This window comes from Triticum dicoccoides, chromosome 5A (genome assembly GCF_002162155.2).
Source record: "Triticum dicoccoides isolate Atlit2015 ecotype Zavitan chromosome 5A, WEW_v2.0, whole genome shotgun sequence".
Lineage (NCBI taxonomy): Eukaryota > Viridiplantae > Streptophyta > Magnoliopsida > Poales > Poaceae > Triticum > Triticum dicoccoides.
In genome coordinates, this window is record NC_041388.1 from 423,486,906 (window position 1) to 423,488,534 (window position 1,629).

General features: G+C 41.7%; 1 protein-coding gene across 1 annotated transcript in view; it reads right to left on the bottom strand.

Annotated features, from left to right (window-relative positions):
• Nucleotides 1-75, bottom strand: part of LOC119299682 (E3 ubiquitin-protein ligase UPL5-like) — a 6,356-nt gene extending 6,281 nt beyond the window's left edge. The window contains exon 1 of the mRNA XM_037576850.1: nt 4-75. Within this exon, the coding sequence (XP_037432747.1) occupies nt 4-75 (72 nt within the window). The remainder of the gene's footprint in view (nt 1-3) is intronic.
• Nucleotides 76-1,629: the final 1,554 nt, after the last annotated feature.

Sequence of the window (1,629 nt, forward strand, 5' to 3'; positions counted from 1 at the left end):
GACGGGCGCCTTGGAGGAGGCCGGGAGGGCATGATCGGGGGCTTCGCGGCGGCGCTTGGCGTGGCGGCGGTACATGCTTAGATCAGGACCATCGGAGGGCGGGGGGGAATCGGGGAGGGTTTTGGAGCGGAAATTGGGGGACGGAGGAGGACGACGCGGAGAGGTGGGGAGGGGAGGAGGGGAATGGTGGGGGTGTGTATGTGTGTATGAGTAAACAACCCTCCTCCTCTTCTGCTTTGTTCGGGTCAGACCTCCTCCTCCCCCCTCTCTCTCTGACCCCGTTCTGCTTTGATGATCGCGTTCGGCGTTTTCCCTTGGCCTTTTCCTGCCCCTTTTACTCTTTCGTCCATTCATCGCAGTTTATTTAGGCTGCATTTCCCCCTCCTATTTTGTCTCTCTAATGACTTGCGTAAACCTACAACAAGCCTACCCATCATTCGCCGCTAAAATGTTACTCCCTCGGTTCACAAATATAAATATAAGATGTTCTAGCTTTTAAATGAGATGTATGTAGGCATGTTTTAGTATGTTTATCCACTCGTTTTGGTCTCTTTTTTCTTTTTCTTTTTTGAACTTTTCACTCTTTTTAGTCTTTATGTATTCTGTATTAAATCAATCAAATCTTACAAAAATCATAGGCCATGCATTAATTCCATTCAATCGAATCGAATACTGTAACCTCAACTAAATAAAAATGTTTCTTGCTTTCCCCTACCCAAATCAAATCAAATCAAAACTTCCTTTGGCTTACCTTACTCGTACTCAAACCAAATCTTACTAAAATTTGGAATATGGTGGGCATGTTGTATATGTCACACACGACTGAGGTTAAACCACTAGAATATGTATGCCATTGTTGCAACGGGCCATTAGCTAGTATGTACTCTCTCTATTCCTTTATATAGGGTGTATTTATCTTTTCATAAAATTCCACGATGTAAGGTGCATTCTTTCTGATTCCTCGTAATTCCGCTTTTAACCCTCCATGAAAAGGAAAGTATCTCTTTCCCGGTTGTCTGTATCTCTCCTTGTAGCAAAAAAGGGAAAGTATCTCTCTTGATTGCATGTATCTCTTAGTTTCCTAGACTAACTGATTTACTTGACACAAACAAACAAATTTGCTAAGGGTAATTTCGCCCTAACATGTCTATAATTATGTGCCTTGGTCACTGTGCCGAAAATAATACACCTTACATAAAGGAACGGCGGGCGTTCACCTCACATTTTCGTGTGTCCCTGCTACGTTGGTTTCCTACATTAACTCAATCAACTCAAATCAAATCTTATCAAAACCTCAATTAAATCAAAATGCTTCTTGTCTTCCCCTACCCGCACCCCGAATCAAATCAAATCTTACCAAAATCTTATCTAAATCAAAATATTCCTTCTCTTCCCCTACCCGCAGCCGAATCAAATCAAATCTTATCAAAACCTCAGTTAAATCAAAACTTTCCTTGTCTTCCCCTACCCATATTCAAATCAAATCTTACTAACATCTAGAATTTGGTGGGTCGAAGGTAAATATCGGATATGATTGGTGTTAAACCAATAGAATATATATCCCCCTGTTGCAAAGCATGAGCAATTACCTAGTTACTCAAAAAGGAGGGGTTACAATGAGTTTGAATA